The sequence below is a fragment of the Cryptotermes secundus genome, unplaced genomic scaffold, assembly GCF_002891405.2.
Source record: "Cryptotermes secundus unplaced genomic scaffold, Csec_1.0 scaffold1182, whole genome shotgun sequence".
In the NCBI taxonomy this organism is placed as follows: Eukaryota; Metazoa; Arthropoda; class Insecta; order Blattodea; family Kalotermitidae; genus Cryptotermes; species Cryptotermes secundus.
Genome location: NW_019737098.1, coordinates 109,812 through 129,740, shown reverse-complemented (window position 1 = coordinate 129,740; position 19,929 = coordinate 109,812). Strand labels below are relative to the sequence as shown.

General features: G+C 42.1%; 1 protein-coding gene across 4 annotated transcripts in view; it reads left to right on the top strand.

The window, feature by feature from the left end:
* LOC111870203 (transcription factor CP2) overlaps window positions 1-19,929 on the top strand; it is a 193,325-nt gene that overhangs the window by 105,528 nt on the left and 67,868 nt on the right. For 3 of the 4 annotated variants that reach the window (XM_033753718.1, XM_023862294.2, XM_023862296.2), the window contains one exon: window positions 15,757-15,834. In XM_033753718.1, coding sequence (XP_033609609.1) covers window positions 15,757-15,834 — 78 coding nt within the window. Of the gene's footprint in view, window positions 1-4,592; window positions 5,586-15,756; window positions 15,835-19,929 lie in introns of those variants that run through there. The other variant, XM_023862297.2, reaches the window with a different exon arrangement.

Below are 19,929 nucleotides of genomic sequence, written 5' to 3'. Positions count from 1 at the left end.
TTCAAGCTCCTCTTAATTTCCCCCTGACTCAAGTTTTGATCTCTTACTGTCACCCACAAATATATGAACTGTGCCACGTTTTCAAAGGATCTGTTAGCTCTCTTTATGTCATGATTTGCTCTGCATTCTCGTGACAAAACTGAACATATACCTAGTTTTCTCTGCATTTACTTCTAGACCAACCTCCCTAAATTAATTAAATTCGCATAGTGGGTGGTGGAGTGCAGCTGGGTCCACTCGGCACATCGGCCACTGATTGGCCTATTGTACCTTACCCCGGGTGATTATGATGATGGTGAAATTGATGGAATGAAGATTGGCAGGGGAAACCGAAGTACTCAGAAAAAGCCTGCCCCAGCGCCACTTTGTCCATCACAAATCCCACTTGACCGAACCCGGGCCGCCGCGGTGGGAAGCCAGCTACTAACCGCTTGAACTATGGCGCTATCTGACCAACCTCCTTACTTCCATCAATTAAAGTTTCTCCTTTTTTCTTCTTCTTTATGGTATCTATGTTATCGCCCAGTAAATTCACATCATCAGCATAGACCAACAGCTGATATTTCCCATTTAATTTAAGTTCCACCTTGTTTTACTGTACCTTCCGAATGGCATATTCTAAAGCGAAGTGGAAAAGCAGTGGCGATAAAGCATCTCCTTGTTTTGAACCATTCTGGATAGGAAAATTATCATACAAATGTTTACCTATACGGACTTCACTATTCGTTTCGTTTAAACACATTTTAATCAGCCTAACTAGTTTCATGGATGCCCCAAACTATCAGAATACAGGTGTCAGGATAAATGGTATCCAAAATATAATAATTATATCTCAGAAAGAATTTATTATACACATTAATGGATTACACCCTTACAAAAGGAAACTATTAAAGTCTTTTTCTGTGTATATAACTTTCTCAGTAAATTTAAATATGGGCTCCCTTGGTGGCACGACAAATATCCAGGCTTGAAGCATGTTTGGTGTTACCGTAGCCACAACGTCCCTTATGTGGGCTTTCAGGTGTTGAATGTCGTTGATCTTAACCTGGTAGATAATGTTCTTCACATAACCCCACAAGAAAAATTCACTGGGGTTAAATCTGGCGACCTAGGAGGCCAAGCGATTGGTCCACCTCTGCCAATTCATATCGCAGCCATCTCTCTGTCCAGGTGATTCCTAACATGGTGGCAGAAATGTGGCGGCGCATGCGCGTGAGCCGGGTATGAAAATAACTTTCAGAGTTTTCCTTTCCGATGATATAAACCGGATATATTTATGACAATAGTTTCCGAGATATAAATCTTTTATTTTGGATACCTTTCACCCTGACACCCTATATTTTACAATACTCCTCTCCTAACCGAATCAGAGGCCTCCTTGAAGTGTACGAATATCTGATGTACTGTCTCATTTTACTCCCATTTTTTCTCCTGTATCCGACAAATGCAAAATGAACTGATCGATAGTTGATCTGTTAGTAAAACCCACACTGATGATCCCCAATAATTTCTTCTGTTTGTGGACTTAACATTGAGAGAAGAGTGTTAGATAAAATTTTGTATGAAGTTGATAGCAGTGATATCCCCCGGTAATTACTACAGTCAGTTTTATCACCCTTCTTGTGAACTGGTACAATAATAGACTCCTTCCACTGATCCGGCAATTTTTCCTTATGCCAAATAGAAGTAATTAGATTGTGGATCCTTAGAACGTAATATTTCGCCTCCTGCTTGGAGAAGTTCTGCTGGAATTTGGTCATTACCTTGTGATTTATACCTTTTCAATTTCGCAATAGTAATTTCAGCCTCAAAAGGGCTAGGATCAGGTACTAAGGACTCAGCTATCTGCTTAACATCACTCACCCTATGTACAGTCAATAACAGAGAGAAGTAATTCTTCCACCTATTCAAAACATGAGAACCTGCAAGCAGATCACCATTTTGATCCTTCACTAAGTTACTTTTAGGCCGCGCCATGGCTCAAGTGGTTAGTCGCTGGCTTCCCACGGCGGCGGCCCGGGTTCGATCCCGGGGTCTGGTCATTGGGATTTGTGGTGGACAAAGTGGCGCTGGGGCAGGTTTTCTCCGAGTATTTCGGTTTCCCCTGCCAATCTTCATTCCACCAGTTGCTCCACAATCACCCTCACTTATCATATGGGGCTGGTACAATAGGCCAGAAGTGGCCGCAGTACAAGGGACTTAGTCCCAACCCACTAGCAATAAAAAAAAGTTACTTCTAGATTGGTGATCTCTCTTAAATTCATTTATTCCTCTGTACAAGTTGCTGATATTCTTCTTGTTACTGTTCGTTGCAGGCTCATCAAGTTTGTCTTTCAAATATTTCTTCTATTTATTCCTGAAATGCCTGCTGGTTTCGCGTCTTATATTGATCAGATATCCCCATTTATATTATTTGGACCTTTGTAACCACTGCAGTTTGGTTTTGTTTCCTTTGATCTAATAATTTTTATGCATCCTTTGTCGAGCCATGTCTTGTGCTTCTTTGGTTCATAATAACCTAGACTGTCTTTGGCTGAAATTTTTATATTCTCTTTAATAGTTTCCCATGCTCTATTAATATCCACCTCAGTGTCTTAAGTTTTCCAAAGCTGCCATCCTATTTGAGATATCAACACGATACTGCTCTTTGCCCTCTGCCTTCTTTAATTTCCTAAGATTGAACCTCTCCATATGAACTATGTGTTGTTTGCTTACTCACTGCCAGTCTCTCCCTAACTTTTGCCACCATCAGATAGTGGTCATTGTAAAAATATGCTGCCCAGAACGATCGGACATCAATTATACTTGAATACAGTGCCCTCTCCATCAAAATATGGTCAATTTGGATGTGCGTCTTTCCATAAGGAGATATCAAAGTAAATTTATCAGTGTTACTATGTGGGAACATCGTAATTTTGGCAGTAAGATTTTTGGATGTGGACATTTTTACTACCCCATTATCATAACTAATTTCGTGCAAACTCTTTATTTCCTTGTTGGTTTTAAAATGTCTTCCCTTACCTACTTTGGGATTCAAATCCCCTAACAAAATTTTCATATGGTATTTAGGAAATTTGTCCAATAAATATTCCAGTTCTTCGTAGAGCCTGCCCCATCACATCAATTTTATCGTGTTTTGGAGCATGAACATTCGGAAAAATTATATCACACCAGCGACCTCTTAATATTATGTACGACATCCTGTCACTAAGAGACTCTACCCTGAACTGCTAAATAATCCATACGAAAAGAAACCTGTACCTAATTTATGGTTCTAATTCACTTTTCCGTAGAAAAATATGTATTCGCCTGCTGGTTCTTTGCCCCACAGTCTCTCGCTGTATATCAGCAATTACTATTGGATCGCGTATTATACGCGTACAGTGTACCGTTTATATAACATGAATTCCATCGCATTGAGGAAACTGTGTGATTTTCGTTTTGGCAACTGAATTTCGTCAACCTTATTGATTTTGGAGATTCATACATCAATGCAGACCGCCTCTTTGGTCTAATGGTCAGAGTTCCTGGCTATAGATCCAGAGGTTCCGGGTTCGGTTCCCGGCGTCTAGTGAGGCTAATTGAGGAGCTATTTCAAGGAAATAACGGCTCCGTTATAAAAAACCGAGATTAACTGCCGTGTGGATTCGTTGGACTGACCACGCAACACCCTCTGTCCGCTAAAGTTGGCACTAACTTAGCCGACAAGCGGCGGTCGCTCGGTCAGTATAGTTCGCTTGCAGACTACAGGCCACGGAGTTCGTTCATAAACTGATTCATTCTGAATCACAGGCTTCTGCGGAGCTCATCGAAGATACTTTTCTTTCCGTTGTAACATTTGTTGGTAATGGTAACTATAGTGGTTGCCGTATATATCTCTACCGTTAACATTCAGAATCTCGGCATTTGGCCGCGAAGTGAATTTATGTATTATGATTTTAAGCATTAACCAACTGGTCTTTCTATTGTGTGAGGTAGGGCTGAATTTTTAAATATTAGCTTGACGAACCTAGGCTTCATATGCTTTATAGCTTTGTTAAAAATCAATTGGCGTGGGCTGGGAATAATGTGTTAACACTGTATCGCAACGAGTTGGCTCCACACCTGGTATTTTGTATAATACAACATACCTTCCTCTCCGTTTTGGAGTCGAAGTCCTACAAAAGAACAAATCACGTACATAAATCCAGATATTTTGAGGAAGTAAATGGCTTAATCCATTTGGTTGTGATTTTGGTACCTGTCATTATATAATTTGGGAACAGAAGAATGTATGCCTGTTAAACGTCTGTTTTTTTTATGAAGTACATAAATTATTTCAGGCGTTGTTACTTCTTCCCCAAATATCCTCCTTAATGTATTATGGGGAATGTACAGTATTGCTCAAATCTTTGAATTGCGGTTATCGTAGAGGGATATTTCGCAGCCTTGTATGTTGTTTCCATATAATTAAGCATTGCGCATGCGCACGGAAAGCGGTGATAATACCATGAAGTTCTGATCAGTATTATGCGGGGAGGGATAGACAGAGAAAGAAATGGGTGTCATGGAGTGTGTTGCATAGTGGGGATATGTTAGACCAGAAGCAGTTGGAACTGGTTTGCCTTCGTTGGTAGTTTTGCTTACTGTATACCTACCGGTAGACCCTCCATAGACCCCCCCTCTTTCTCCCTCTTATTTTGTCTGAATTCTATCATGGCTGTATTATGCGGAGAAACGTGTACTGTTCACATGCGTAGTGTGGGGATTATGAAACTCTCCAGTGTGTTTTTTTAACAAAATTAAGTATGATCAGAAGTGGGATGTAAGTCGAGATTTGTATCGTCAGTCGTTTGTCTAGTGTCTGTTGAAATGACAGTTGCCCGAAAGTGATGGCATCTTTGGTAGGTGATTCTGGAGAAAGAATAAAGAACTGCACGAATTTCGCGATGTACAGATAAATGTGGACACCGATATATTTGACCCTCGAACTAAACACGTTGACTTGTAACTGTCGATTTGAAATCTGATACTGTGAAAAAGATTTCAGGTAGATTTAATTGGTGAAAAAAGTGACCTCTAAGCAAGTGAATATATAATAACACTGAAAGAGAAGGTGTAGTAAAGGTTATGTTTGGAAAACAACCTAAAGTTTTTTATGTATCTGTTCGGATAAGGGATTTTTTAGTTCGGCTTCCACCACACCGAAGATCTGTTATTGTTTGACTGTGATATTAGATTACTAGTATCTTACATGTAACATATGCCACGAAAAGTGCAAAGGTACGTAATCTGGAAGAGAGTGAAGATTCATATGTGTGTGGATTGAGAGTATACGCTGCTGTCATCAAAGTTATATGTGTATTGCGGCAAATTGTGCACCGAGTAAGAAGTTGTGTGTGTCTGGCCGCTTCAGTGCCGCTGGCGCTGTAAAAGTGAAAATAATATTGTGCATTATGGAAGAAGAAAAGGAAACAGTCAGTGTCGTTTTATTCCCAGTACTTTTCTTGTGATATGACTGCTCTGAAGATCAGAATATATTTCGACATGGTGAACTGCTTTTATCAACAGAAAATGCTCCCGTTCATGGATGACCTGCCAGCAAGGTAAACAAGTTTCTCCAACATTCGCCCTCTGTTCATACAGATTGGTTAATGGTAGTAACTGCTGTAATTAAACGTATAGTGTAGCATTTGTTTTCAGCGTGTTGTAGGTATAGATAAGGGTAAAGTTGTCCCAGTGCTTAATTGAGAGTCACTACATGAAAACGCATGGGAGGGTGAAGTTAGAGTTCTACGCATTCTTAACCCCTTGACGACGTGGCGAGTTCCACGCCCCTGCTGCTTTATCCCTGAGTAAAGATCCCCTGGTAACCATTGAATAGAAGGCTGGGTGGACGCGGTGACGAAAGAAGAAACATACTGCTACTGCCAAGAATCGAACCACAGTCATCTAACCGTTGCCTAGTCACTATATTGGCAGAGTTATCGCTGCTCCTCTGACGTGTTCTGCCAGTGTCAGTATGTGTTATGATGGCCCGGTCACACTGCAGGCAATTAGTCGCTGGCTGCCCACCGCGACGGCCCTTTTTCAGTCCCAAGTCAGGTCATGTGAGATTTGTGGACAAAGCTTCACTTGGGCGGGTTATTTTCGAGTACTTCGGTTTTGCCCGTCAGTTTTCATTCTGCAATCATTCTGCCATATTTGAAGAAGAAGAAGAGCTTTGAATCAGATACCAATATGTAAGGATGATTTGAAAGCTTGTGTCCCCGCTCCTCATACGTGTTAAGCTTGTGGTAGTTCCAGCAGTCCCAAGTCGTAAGGGGAAACCGAATTCTGTGACAGAATAGTTGAGTGGGATTCAGTTTGCATGTTTGGGACTTGGTATGAATGAATCCCGTTGCAGGTCGCTTCCTAAGTAGTGGCAATTTGTAAACTTGAGACCGCTTTCATACTGAGAAGATTTAGTTTCCAGTCACAATATGAAGGGTCGTAAGGGTCCCAGTGGCGGGCTCTAGTGAGCATTGTAATGGCCTCTGGGTTCCCTAAGAGGAGGATGATTAACTAACCAGCGAAGCGACTGTCAGCATGACAAGGAGTAGTCAGGCAGTCGGTCATGATCAAGTCTACGTTGATGATTCAGTACGTATCTCGTCACGTGATTTAATGGCGAACACAAAGGCACCAAAAGAAAGTCGGAGTGGTCACGTAACCTGACATATTGCGTTTTTGAAGCCCAGTACTTATTTATTTTTACATGATAACAGAATTTGATAGCATCGTTGGATGAGGCACTATGCTACAAGCCGGAAGGTCGTGGGTTCAAGTCCCGATGAGGTCATTGGATTGTTTTCAGTTGATCTAATCCTTCCAGCCGCACTATGGCCCTGGGGTGGACTCAGCCTCTAACAGAAATGAGTACCACGAATTTCCCTGGGGTGTAAAGGGCGGCCGGCGCGTAAGGCTGACAACCTTACCGCCAACTTTGAGCCGATTGTCTAGATAATGTGGGAGCCTCAACGTCTCACAACCCTATGGGCCTCCGAGGCCTGTTACAGGAATAGCTGTACAGAATTTGATCCCCGTACTTGCGTAACTAAAAATACATTGTGATCATTGAATATTGTGTGAATGAGAATATTGAGTTCTTCACATCCTAAAAGTTTGTACGATTAGTGCAATCGACAGACGGACGAGCATGGCGACATACTAGGATAGAAATAATATAAATCGTTCACAAATTCGGTTTAATCCTCTGAGAGTATCATTCCTTTTTTCAAATGGAACGTAACCGAGCGAGACAAAATTGAATGTTATTGGTCCTGTTTACGGCAAACAACACTGAACGAGTTGCATGCCCGTTCCCTGCACGACGCACACAAGCCGAGCGCGCCAAAATGAATACTTAACATCCCCTGTTCACAATTCATGTCAGAAAGTCGTGTTGCGACGGAATTGCCTTTACATTAGTAAAGGTAAAACTACGTATCCCTGTAACAGGTCCTGAAGGCCCCTAGGATTGTGAGACGTTGAGGCTCCCACATTTTCTAGACAGTCGGCTCACAGATGGCGGTAAGGTTGTCTGCCTTACGCACCGGTCACCCTTTAACCCCCAGGAAGACTGCTGGTACTCATTTATCTTAGAGGCTTAGTCGACCCCAGGGCCATAGTGGGGCTGGGAGGATTAGGCAAATTGAAAAATCCAGTGATCTCCTCGGGACTCGATCCCGCTACCTTCAGGCTTGTAGCTTAGTGCCTCAACCAAGTACGCTACCTCGTGCTTTTACATTAGTACTAACCACAATATTCGGCGGTATTGGAGCGTCGACTGAATTAAACCTTTAATGTTAGTTCTTCGATTTTGAAAATTCCTGCCACGGGGACAGACTATGATTTGAGTGTAAAAGAATTACCAGTTTTAGCCCATGATTTGTATCTGTAATTATAAGATCGTTTAAAATGCGTAAGTGACGGAGCAAGCACGGATACCGGTAAGTTAAATTTACATTAATTTGGTGAAACAGTGACCTGAGAATGGTATGAAAGATATTGAGAAATTATAATATTTGTGTAATAAGGGAGGCGAATTTTACCAAATTCGCGTATACCTGCATTTTTACAATGAGTTTTCACAAGATCCTGTCGCTGTACCGTTCCCTGAGCCGGCTGAATCCAGTCCACACCCTCGGATTCTGTTTCTTTTTAGATAGCCAACATTTTAATGCTATCCTCTCATCGACGCCCAAGTCTCTCAAGTAGACTCTTTCCTTCACGTTTTCCGAATATAATTGTATATTCGTTCCCACCTCCCACGTACGTGTTTATAGTACATAGGGGATTGTCTTTTACTTCGTATTTCATCATTAATATACCTTATTGTCTTAATTCACTGTACGAAACCGTTCTCGCATAAGCAGTAAATATAATTTCCCTGTTCTGTAGAAAATGTGGTGGCTGTAAAATGAAATTAATGCATATGAGGTGACGATTCATCAGCATATTTTACGCCGGGATAGCTCAGTAATTATAGTGACTGGCCGTGGGATGGGTCGGAGTTCAATTCGCACCAGGTGTAGTACAGCGAGTTTATCTGTTTCACCACGTGCAGAGAGAGGCAATGGGATACCCATTTCGCCCCTTATCAGTGGGTTGGGGAGGGGGTAGTTACGCACCGGGACGTGGAGCTGATCACTGTTTCCATAAAGTGTTAAGATTAAGAATACGCGGCCTTCATGACATGGTGTGGCTTGAAGCGTAATTAACTCTTGAAGTCTGAAGAGAAAGGAGAAGAACTGGACTAAGTTATATTTAAAAATTCAGTTCCTACCTCACAGGAAACACTGTATCTCAATTACTAAGACCAGTAGCTTAATGTTGTTCAAGGACATAATCACTGTCGAGGCAGATGNGTTCGGTCAGCCTTCCTGCCTATATGTGTACTTAATTTTAAAACAACACAAAATTTGCTTTATTATGTTCGGTCAGCCTTCCTGCCTATATGTGTACTTAATTTTAAAACAACACAAAATTTGCTTTATTATGTTCGGTCAACCTTCCTGCCTATATGTGTACTTAATTTTAAAACAACACAAAATTTGCTTTATTATGTTCGGTCAACCTTCCTGCCTATATGTGTACTTAATTTTAAAACAACACAAAATTTGCTTTATTATGTTCGGTCAACCTTCCTGCCTATATGTGTACTTAATTTAGTTTCCTGGTTTATTGAACCGCGCCCTGTCAACTGAATGCAGGTTAGGTGAGTATTATAGTGTAAATAATGATAATACTAAGTTAAGGAAATGCGAGAAGTGGCAATGAATAGACCTAGGAACACTGTAAGAAATTTCGATCGATGTAACCGATCTCCGCGCCAATATTCGATTCGCGAAAGCGAAGTTCTGACGTCTAAACAGCAACATTTCATAGTAAAATTGATTAATAAATAGGGATATAAAGGTCCCCGCTTGCAGCGTCCGTAGACGTTTTCCATGCAGAAAACAGGCGATCATACAGAAATTTTTTAAATGTGCTTATTTAGCCTGTTTTTCTTTCATGATTATTATATTATGTAGACATTTAACGATATCTGCACGTAATCCCTTCTGTATATTGGCGCTACGTATGTGGACCATAGGAACCGAATGAGAAAATGACTGGCCACGGGCTGGACAACGTGGGTTTCACACCTGGCAGGAACAAGAATTGTCCGTGATCACCACCAGAACGAATTCGGGAACCACCCAGCTTCATTCCCAGTGAGTGTTGAGGGTTGATTCTTCCGGGATTAAAGCTGCTGGATCGTGAAGCTGAACGCTTCCATCTGTAGACTGGAGAAATAATGTGTTGGGTTGTTGTAAATCACCATGCATTCGTGGCATGGTGCGTTTTCATGCAGTTTCATAATAGTGTAGCGTCTAGAGCCGTTGCTGTCCACGACCGCGAGATGGGCGGATATTCATGGCCGTTTTGGGGCAGCGGCTCGATAAACACGTTCCCGCAGCAATACAACAATAGAAGAGCAGTGTTTTCTATGTGCTCCGTGCCGAGATGTTATAAGCAAGAGTCAGAGCTTAGTCCTGTATGGGAATCTGTGTACAGAGGACTTAATCCCGGATGCAGAAGAATATCCACTGTTGGAACAATTACCAGGAAACGTCTAGTAACACTGATAACACTAGACTATCTGCTGTAGTGAACTGTGAAGTGTGGAAATCGGAGTAGTATTGTAACGTGTTTCGTCACTGTGGTCTGAGTTGCCACGTTGTTGCTGGGTAGGGAGGGGTTCTCCGTTGCGCAACATGTCACAGTATTATAGTTATTTGTAGTTACGACCTGTAAGTGGTTAAAAATATATATATTCAGCAATCCAAACCCCGTATATAGTCACGCTCCTAAATGATGGTAGTGTAGATTCTCCATGTATCTCAAAGCTTTAGAATTCGACAAATATTTCAGAAGTTCACAACTCATGACGTATTCATGAGGTGATCGTAATTTTTTTTTTTTGCTTTGCATGTTGGAGCCTTTGCGGGAGAAAAAAATAAACAATAGTATGAATTGTTGAACCTGTTTGCTTCAACAAAGAATGAACACAAAACTAAGCAATAGGAACCCAATTTGTGCTTTTTCGCTTTGGCATAATCACATCGTTTAATTTATTTTTTTTAATGCTAGTGGGGTGGGACTAAGCCCCTTGTGCTGCGGCCACTTCTGGCTTATTGTTCCAGCCCCAGATGATAGGTGAGGGTGATTGTGGAGCAATTGGTGGAATGAGGATTGGCAAGGGAAACCGAAGTACTCGGAGAAAATCTGCCCCAGCGCCACTTCGTCCACCATAAATTCCACTTGACCAGACCCGGAATCGAACCCGGGCCGCCGCGGTGGGAAGCCAGCGACTAACCGCTTGAGCTATGGCGCGGCCTCAGTCACATCGTTACGTATGAGTAAAACACGAACGTAGGTGAGCAGACAGTTAATTCCCACGTTCCAGAAGCGTGTGATAAGATCATATAACCATTCTTTTTAATCTTGCATTCCATTCGCCGGCCATTAATGTCGGTCGACAGCAAATGTGTGTAGAAGCGTAGTACTTATTTGCTGAATATGCTGAAGATAATTTTAGCCTAGATTTTACGGCGTAGCAGCGCTTATCCTCTTTGGTGTAGTGGTCAGAGTTTTTTTTTTTAATTCTCTTAGTGGGGGGTGGAGTCCAACTGGGTCCACTCGGCACAGCGGCCACTGATTGGCCTATTGTAGCCTGCCCCGGGTGATTATGATGATGGAGAATGTGGAATGAAGATTGGCAGGGGAAACCGAAGTACTAGGAGAGAAATCGCTCCAGAGCCACTTTGTCCACCACAAATCGCACTTGACCGAACCCGGGCCGCCGCGGTGGGAAGCGGGCGACTAATCGCTTGAGCTGTGGCGTGGCCCTAAGTGGTCAAAGTTACTGGCTACAGATCCAGAGGTCCCGGGTTCGATTCCCGGCGCTACCGGATTTTCTGAGAAGTAGTGGATCTGGAACGGGGTTCACTCAGCCTAGTGAGGATAATTGAGGAACTATTTTAAGGAAATTACGATTCCGGTCTAGAACACCGAAATTAACGGTCATAGGGATTCGTTGCGCTGACCACACGACACCCTCTATCCGCTAAAGTTGGCACTAACTTCACCGACAAGCAGCGGTCGCTCGGTCAGTATAGTTCGCTTGGGGATTACAGTCCACGGAGTCATTTTTTTTAACAGCGCTTATTTGATTTGAATCGGTGCTTAGGTTTCACACATTGAAACGTGGTCTCTTAATAAAACGGGTGTTTGTAACTTGCTGCACCCTTTTCAAGCCAATATTCAACATTGACTTGATAGCATGATATCTGCAGGTGAGTGATAAAGTAGTAGATATGTCTGCACTAGCGTGTGAGAATGTATTTTTGGTGTCTGTAAGTAATCGGCATTCAGGTTGAGGCAGATTAAGCAAACATGCCTTTGATGCTTGCAGCTGTATAAATTATGAAAGAGGGCAGACATGGAAATACCGGGACCAAATTTTAACGAATGCCCCAAGCTGGTTTCTTCTGACCGCTTCGTATTATTTGTTAGTATAGCTAAATAGCCTCGAAGGTTTGATGTGGACGGAAGTGGTCGTGGGCTGTTTTAAAGTACTAACCGAAAATTCGCGTGGAGATAAAGACGCACTACATTATGGAGAACATGTATTTTTCTGAGCCTTCCCTTTTCGATTTTGCATGCATCATTTATCTTCGTGTTCATTTGTTACAGATATGAATCTCCCGCTGCGCAAGTCAGTAATGGGACACAGTTAAGATTTTTAACAGTGACCAGTATGAATAATCTGTTTTTTCGAAGCTGTTCATACTACGAATTTACAGGGCTAGAAATAAATTTTCTTCCTATTTTAATTAAATATATCGTTGCTCTCAGCGGTCACTCATTGTCCATGCAATTCGATTCTCCCACTCACTCAGGCGGCAACTGTTCTTACGGCGTTCTAAAGCAGAATTTCTGTCATTACTTTAAAAATGACCGTAAGTGGATAAAATAAAACCTTAAACGGAATTATCTGTGGAGCAGAATTTAGGGTTTAACAGTAGGCAAGACATATATACGTGGGAGTGGAGGTATAGCTCCGCCATTCTTGACCTCGGCGCTAGATGGAGGTGAGTGGTGAGCTTCACGCACCAACCGCTTTGCCCCCGGGGGAATTGGCCCTCTATCCATTGTTTAGGATGGCGTAGTGCTTAATTAAGGACAGGGACAACTATGCCTTTTTACTGTTATACTGTCCAGGTTATGTTTTGTTAAGTATACGTACAAGGGCCACGCCATGGCTCAAGCGGTTAGTCGCTGGCTTCCCACCGCGGCTGCCCGGGTTCGATCCCGGGTCTGGTCAAGTGGGATTTGTGGTGGACAAAGTGGCGCTGGGGCATGTTTTCTCCGAGTACCTCGGTTTCCTCTTGCCAATCTTAATTCCACCAAATTCTCCATCATAATCACCCGGGGCAGGTACAATAGGCAATCAGTGGGCGCTGGGCCGAGTGAACCCAGCTGGACTCCACCCCCCNAATAAGCGAATTAAAAAAAAAGTATACACCGTGTCGAACAAGTTCTGAAATCTGCGCAAAGCATAACAGTTCGACGCGTTCTCTCCCTTGTGAGTCATTTTACCTCGAAAACCATAACACTTGCGCACTGTGTGGATAAAACGTAAACGTAAACGTGTGCGTACTTTTTCTTCTCAGCTTTTATTCGAAACATTTGCCTCATACTGTTGTACGTCTTTAGCCTAAGTAGGAAACCCCCGCAGTATTATATTTCCTGAAAATCCTGTCAGCCGTTCTCGCGTTCTTTTACTTGCGGTCACACGGGCAGATACGGTGAATCTTACGGGCTCACTTTTGCAGCTTTTCATAGCGAATGCTTTTGAGGCTCTTGAGATTAAAGTTGTGGACTAAATTAGATATAAAAACAAACTCCGTGGCCTGTAGTCCGCGAGCGAACTATACCGACCGAGCGACCGCCGCTTGTCGGCGAAGTTAGTGCCAACTTTTGCGGATAGAGGGTGTCGCGTGGTCAGCGCAACGGATCCCCACGGCCGTTAATTTCGTTTTTCTAGACCGGAGCTGCTATTTCCTTCAAATAGCTACTCACTTATCTTCACGAGACTGAGTGGATCCCGTTCCAGACCCACTACTTCTCAGAAAATCTGGTAGCTTCGGGAATCGAACCCGGGACCTCTGGATCTGTAGTCAGGAACTCCGACCAATATACCACAGAGGCGGTCGGATTAGATATAAACTGTTATGTATGTAGGCTCTGCTATTGCCACGGGACACAATGTGAGAGAATGGAGGACGGCCTTCGCGGTGTTTTGCTGTCCTTAGCAATCAGGCGATTAGTCGTCGGCTTCCCACCGTGACAGCTCGGGTTGTATTCAGGTCATGTTATGTGAGATTTATGGTGGACAAAATGGCCGTGGGCCAGGTTTTCTCCGACTTCTTCGGTTTCCCTCCAGGTACAGATTCAAAGCCATGTCGAAATATTCTATTTCTGACCCCTGGTAGAACACTGTGGCGCCTTGCAGTAAGGTTTGGAAGTAATAAGCTGATACAATTGACAGGTTGACCGAATATGATGAGATTCTTAGGTGAGGTGGGAGAATTTAGCATGAATTTTGGTGAGTTGTGAGAACTGGGAATGCCTCAAGAATTTGCCTTGAAGGAGTCGGTAAATCTGCACAGCGCTGTCGTTACGATACTTAATAAACCAAACCCTCTGGGTTTAGAAACCCTATGGGCCTCCACGGCCTATTACAGGGATACCTTTACTTACTTTTACATGTTCGTACAGTACACATTATCACAGCTTATTTTTGTTCATGAGTGTTAATGTCACATCGCCTTCTCAGGTTCTAGAGAAGTCTTCGCACACAAACTTCTGCATACATTTGTTGGTTCCTGCTGAGCTGTATATGTTGCCTAACATAACCTTGTTGATTAACCTCCCAGACTCTACTAGAAAGAGATCATAAGCTTCGTATATAATAACCTTTATTTCTGTATCAGTCACTCTCATTTTAAATGAAATATTCTGTATATTTGGCATGGCCGTTTCATTAAAAATCAGGAAAAATTAATTTATTACAGGGTTGTTCAACCTCAAACCACTGAGGGGCTGTATAGTATCTTAGCTACCAACTTTCGGTCTGTTTTATACATATACATTTTTTCATTATGCCAGTATTATTAGATGTCAGATGAAATGAACTAAAAAATTGCATAAAATGTTTAATAAACACTTTCCATAAAATAGTTTTAGCAAGATTTTGCACCTTTTTTTAAATAGGTGGAATTTGTTAACATATTTTGGAGAATGGAATGATCTTCTCGTGACCTCCGTGCTAGAAATTGGAGAGCATTCATTTTAACTGATAGAGTAAGTAAGTAAGTAAAGCTATCCCTGTAAAAGGCCGTGAAGGCCCATAGGGCTGTGAGACGTTGAAGGTCCCACATTACCTAGACAATCGGCTCAAAGATGGCGGTAATGTTGTCAGCCTTACGTGCCAGCCGTGCTTTACTCCTCAGGAAAATTATTTAATTAATTCCTGGCACTCATTTCTGTTAGAGGCTGAGTCGACCCCAGGGCTATAGTGCGGCTGGAAGGATTAGGGCATTTTAACTGATATTACATCAATTTAAATTTTGATGTGTGTATTGTAAAAGTAAAGTTGTCCATATTCTTAACTAATGAAGCACTACGCCACGAATATATATGGGGAAGTGGATGTATAAATCCACATTTTCTTGACCTCGGCACTAGCTCTAGGTGAGTGGTCAGCTTCACACCCCTGCCGCTTTAACCCCGGGGAAAAGAGCCCCCAGTACCTATTGGATAGGAGGCTGGATGGGCCCCACAGCCGGTCTGGACAATGTGGAGAAGAGAAAATTCTTTACCCTACTGGGACTCGGGACTCGAACTCCGAAACGTTAGTTGTCCAGCCAGGAGCCAGTCTTTATACTGACTGCGCTATCCTGGCTCCTGACATCACGTAAAATTCTCAGTTAATAGAATAGAATAAAATACAGCAGAATAGAATGCATGAACATTCCATAGATCCTCAGTGGTAGAATGCTAAGGATGTTGAACATCTTGTAATATGAGCAGAGTACTTAGTACTATAGGTTTACCTAAATACTCTGTTACTACACCTGTAGAGGTACAGTAAATCTCACATGAGTGGTTTGCCTATTGTTCCAGTGAGGCCCTTCTTGCACTGCCATCTCTAACTGTGTTCAAACAGGAGGCCCCATCACCATCATCACAAAACGATGCTGGGTAAGTTCTTATAATACAAATGTCATATAAGGGTCTGGAAAATGCTTGTTTCCTGATCTAATATTTCTCAGTATTACAAAATACTGAATGATTCATCCAGTTGAATGACCGAAACATTAGCCAACTGTCTGGTAGTAGAATCCAGAGGTTGAACATTATTAAAACCAAAAGTCCACCTGTGGATTCTACTTGGATCGAGTTCCGTATTCTTTCCACACTAACAGTCGTGGTAAGATCCATTGTAATGTTATTGTCACATCTTTCAGTCATCTATATGACTACTTGCAACGAGAGTTCCTCACCAAAATTATGTGTGCATTTTATGCCATGCTACTTGTCCAGCCCAGCATAACCTCTTCAATTTTATTACTCTTATGCTATTAACTCCTTGTTATGTAACTCCTCTTGTTTTTCATCTTTGTCCTGTCAATACCTTTCTTTTTTATCTTCAGGTACTTGCAGTTGTTTTATTTATTGATTTTTGGTTTATTTCATGTCACTGTCAATTGCTCAGATTATACGAAGGTCAGTCAGAAAGTTCCCGAAATGGTGGTATAGCACTCTAATGATAGGACATACGGCAACGCTTACCTAAATCACCTTCAAAGTAAGAAACTTGCGCGCACATACACACTTGCTCCATCGATCCTGCCATTGTTGGAAGCAGCGGTGGAAGGCTTCTTTTGGAATCTTCCGGAGCTCGGCCGTCGCATTTGATTTGATGTCCTCCATGGTTGTGAAACGTGTCCCCTTGAGGCCTATTTTCAGAGTAGGGAACAGCCAAAAGTCACTCGGAGCGAGATCCGGAGAGGACGGTGGTTGAGTGATGACAGGAATGTTTTTCTCGGCGAGGAATTGCTGCACAACAAGCTATGTGTGGCTCGCTGCGTTATCGTGATGCAGAAACCACTGTCCCTGCCACTTGTCGCGCCACTTCCTCCGAACTGCAATCCGATGGCCATTCTTCGATCACATCAAATCAGTTGTCGCACTTTTCCAATCCTTTCTTCGGTTCTGGATATCGAAGGTCTCCCGCTGCGCTGGTCATCCTTTAACGTCTCCTGCTCTTTCTTAAACCGGGAAAACCAGTCGTAAACTGTGGATTTCTTTAGTGCAGTATCACCGTAAACTTGCTGCAGGGCCGATAGCGTCTCTGAAGCAGATTTTCCCAATTTGCACATGAACATGATGTTTGCACGCTGTTCGAACTGCGACATTGCACCGAATGACCAACACACGTCTAATTCAAATGAACAATAACGACACTGCACACTGAAACCTGTCCAGACCTGTTGCGCCTGCGAGCATACATGCTGAGCTTCCTACCACAACAGTGTGTGCGCGCGATATCTTATCGCTTGTTCTCCATCTGCAGAGGAATTCCGGAACTTTTTGACTGGCCTACTTATTTCCCATGAAGAACTTCACTTGATTTGAAATGTTTTATGAATATTCCAGGAATGTGTGTCAAACAGCAGGTAGCATTTTAAGTATTTGGTGTGATTTTATTTGTAATGGGTGTAGGCCATTGGTTTATTGACCATGGCACAGGTCAAGATGGGCATGGGCCAAGCTGACACAAGTAGTGGGTGGCTCTTCAGCAACCGAATAGTTTGTGATAGGCTTTCAAATGATCTCCATCTGCTGTCTTTCACATGTTTACTGAACTGTGAGAGGAATGCAGGCTTTATTCTGGTGACAGATTTTATCTTGATTCACCATTGTTCTCTCCACAGTCATAAGCCAAATATTAAATACTTACATGCATTGTAAGAGGTGTTTGCAGGTTTTATGTAATAGTCACACATGTTCAGTCTCATATTTACCTTTCCTAGTTGAGTAGTGGCACTACATGGATCACAAGCTCTCCCAACAAAGGAGTTTCACGGTTATTCTCAGCCACTCCAAGCGTATGTCTATATCATAGCTTAAAATTGTCTACAAGTAGTTAGTTAGTTAGTTAGTTAGTTAGTTAGAGAGGGTGGGTTTCCCCATGCACCGCGACCAGTTTTGATCTATTGTGCTTCCCTCTATGAAGCAGTCTCTTCACCCTACCGATAAATGGTGCGTACCATCAGTCCCGTCGAGCAAGCGAGTTCGGCCACTTGCTTAGCGGTGTCTGTAATGCTTCCCCCATCTGTCGGAGGCCTTAGAGGCTATTGTTGGGCGGGAAACGTCCTGGAATTTGGCTCAGTGATCCCCTTTGGGGATATGAGGTTCTTTTATGTGCCATAAAGTTACGACACGGGACACACAGCTATAAGTCCCTCCCGGAGGACTTGTTCCCTGAATTTTTCCGCCCTTAAAAATTCGACGACCTCTGCTGGGTATTTGAACCCGCGTACCACGAGTCATGAGGTGGGAACGTTACCTCTAGACTATGGAGGCTGTTGGCTACAAGTATGTTCTTCTATACCCTTCCCAATCCCTAATTCACATTCACCCTCCAATATGATGCTCAGTAACTAACCAATGGGCAATGGAGATGCAGTGGTGAGCACTGATTTGGTAGTGCCCATTTCAATGTGGGGGGTTGATTGAGAATTGAGAAATTGTTAAATAAAGTAGGAAGCAGCTATTGCCTGTAATGACCTGATCTTACCTGACCAATACTTAGAAGCTGGTTATCTGTTACTTGTAACTTGTGAGATGTCAAGAGTTGTGATGAATATTTGACTTCTTTGGACTTCTAATGTCACTCTTGTAAGTGTTACAGAATTTTTAAATAGGCTTGCAGTATGAGAGTTAAAACATTTTGGATTCAGTGGGATTAAGCATATGTTTTTATGAATTGAATTTTTTAAGAGATTGTAGATGTATATACTTTGAAGTTTACTTATTCTCATCTGCTACCTAGCTGACAACATTCACTTACCCTTTCTCTCAGAATTCTTTATACATGCCACCTATCTCTTGTTAACTCACTTATAGTGAGTAGTTGAATATTTTTGAGCTTAATGTGGGTTTTCTTGGTAGGCACAATCCCAGGAACAGAAACTGTATAAGGAATGAGGGATTTTGTAATAATTAAAGTCTACCTAACAAATAATATTTCTGTATTTCAACTTTGATCATCTCACGCTTGCTAATGGGTTATTGGTGTTGATGTCTCTTGTCTAGATTGGATTCACTACTAACCCAAACACTTAAGTTAGCACTTCTCATGTGTCTCCTTATTTTGGGTAATACACTGTGCCCCGCCACAGATTTTATGAAGGAAACTAAACTGGTGGGGGGACATATTCACTCAATTTGGTTTGCCTAAAGCAGGAGAGAAGAATAGAATATATACCACTGAGATAGCTGTTTGTAATCACATTGCACTTTGAATATTGTCTATGTATATGTACCAGCAGTTCAACCTTTTGTACAACTTGACTGATTTTCCTAATATTTATGTTGTTTTAGTCCACTCCAATCTTGTATTATTTACTTCCCTACAGCATGTAGCAAAAGCTTCGTGGACATACAGACTTATAAGGTGGGAGCAATATTCTGTTATTGCAGAGCCACAAGACAATGTGTGATGATAGATTTTTGAAAAATATTCGACTTTTCTCAAGATAACTTCTTGTAAAATGTAAAAACATTGGGCCTATGTGAAAACTTTCATTCCGCTTTCATTTGTACAGCATAAACTAATTGATCATTCGTTGAAGCTAGAAATATGAACTATGGTATGAAGATAAATTGTAAACATTTATACAGATTATGTATGTAAATAATTACAGGCATGATAGGGAAACTTTGAGAATATAGCCAACAAATTTAATTCAGTTCTAATCTGTACTTAAGCAACAAGTTCTTACTCCAAAATAAAATTGCATAGGTGTGGCCTATATCAACATTTATCTGAAGGGACTGACAAGACCAATCCATAACCAGGGCTTGAACTGGACACTACCTAGATGTGAGCCATATGCATTGCCATTGTGTCATCCTCCCTCCTCCTCACCGCTCCTGTCAGGAACTGAACCCATATTCCCTACTTGTATGTCCTGTATCTTATAGCCTATACCAGTTGGGTTATCCTGGTCCCCTGCAGTCCATATATCATCATCTTAATAAAAGTATGACAATGAAAACCATAATGTT